At 64.5% G+C, this 1,505-nt stretch overlaps 1 protein-coding gene across 1 annotated transcript in view; it reads left to right on the forward strand.

The window, feature by feature from the left end:
- The window catches only part of EMIHUDRAFT_468050 (hypothetical protein), a gene marked incomplete at both ends in the record, with an annotated part of 5,776 nt that overhangs the window by 1,101 nt on the left and 3,170 nt on the right, over window positions 1–1,505 (forward strand). The window contains one exon of the mRNA XM_005784712.1: window positions 452–669. Within this exon, the coding sequence (XP_005784769.1) occupies window positions 452–669 (218 nt within the window). The remainder of the gene's footprint in view (window positions 1–451; window positions 670–1,505) is intronic.

A 1,505-nucleotide genomic window follows, 5' to 3' on the forward strand; every position in this document is an offset into this window, starting at 1 on the left:
GGAAGGCGCTCTCATCAGCAGGTCACCCAGGCACCAACTCGGCGGCCGCTCCTAGAACTCCTCGTCGCTCCCCTCGTAGAGCGAGGCCTCGTTCGACTCGAGGCGTGGGCCGCCGTCGTAGGGGGAGCGGGCGGCTCCGCGAGCGATACTCGCCCAGTCCTTCTTGGTGCCGCCGCGGCCGCGTCCGCCGCGCCGGTCTGCGCGCCGCCCGCGGCTCGTGCCCAGCCTGACCGCGCTCGGCATGCGCTCGTAGACTGTGTCCTTGAAGGCGGTGTGTAGCGCCTCAAAGTTGACGCACGGCGCGTAGCGGCAGCGAGCGCTGGTCTTGCACGGGAGGGCGGTCTGGTTGAAGTTTGGGCAAAAGCCAATCCCGTCGCGCGCCGCCATCGCCTTGACCTTGCCCGCCGCGCGCGCGACCTCGACCTTGTTGTCGACGATGACGCTCTGGAAGGTCTTCTTCTTGGCGACGTTCGCCGCTACGGCGCGCCTGGCCTTGAGTGGATGAGTGCCTGCGCGGCGCACTGCGCGTCGTGGATGATGTCGTCGCTGGTCGTCGCAAAGGCGCGGCACGATGGGCAGAGCTTGTTCCCGAGGACCTTGACACCCGACATCGAGGCGAGGAGGTCCGCCGACATCGCCGCTCGCGTAGACGTTGGGCAGGACCGGGAGGTTGTTGGCACTTGGAGCACTTGGAGTGCAGTCGGCAACCTCACATCCAGGGCCGGGGAGCTAAGAAGCGCACCCAGCGAGCCGGATGATCGGCATCGGGCTACGGGCTAGAGAGCCCTGACCCCTAGCTAGGGGGGGTGCGCATTCGCAGGGAAAGGGCCGTAAAGTAAACACGGGTCTCCGAGGGTTGGCCCCGCGTACCGGGTTTCCCCTTAACTGCAGGACGCCCCCTCTACTCGGAGCTAATGTGATGTTTTCTTTCTTTTTCTACTCGGAGCCAGTGATACGAGAATACGCACATGTTACGAGAATACACACTGCCCCACGGAGTACCTGTACTACTCGACGATAATACAAGAATACGCAGCTTGGAAGTTGCAGGCGCCTATAAAGAAAAAACAGCACGCTAAATTTCGGCGGCTAAAAAGCAAAGGACGGGCGCTTTTGATCGGCAAAGCAAAGTTGGAGTAACGGCGACCGCGTCGCCACAATGCCAGTCGCCTGTCGAGCAGCCTTGGCTGCGCGCATGCGCCGCAGGGTTGACCGACAGCCGCGCGACTCGAGCCTCTCGCTCCACTCGCGGCACGACGCACCCCGCGCGCCGGTCAGCGCAACAGGAGTACTGCGACATGCTGCACACCGCCCAGGACAGCACTGAGAAGCTGGCGCCAGTCGCCCACCAGCATGTCTCAGCACCGGGTGAGGGAGCATGCTGCGCACGCTGATGCAGCACGAGGTCACCACCAATCAGGCCCTCACGCCACCGCACGGCCGCCCACGAGCACCAGCAGCCGCGCTGCGCAATGTTCAAGCGCAGGAGGCCACCCTCTCTCGGG

Source organism: Emiliania huxleyi (assembly GCF_000372725.1).
Source record: "Emiliania huxleyi CCMP1516 chromosome Unknown EMIHUscaffold_169, whole genome shotgun sequence".
NCBI classification, from domain to species: domain Eukaryota; phylum Haptophyta; order Isochrysidales; family Noelaerhabdaceae; genus Emiliania; species Emiliania huxleyi.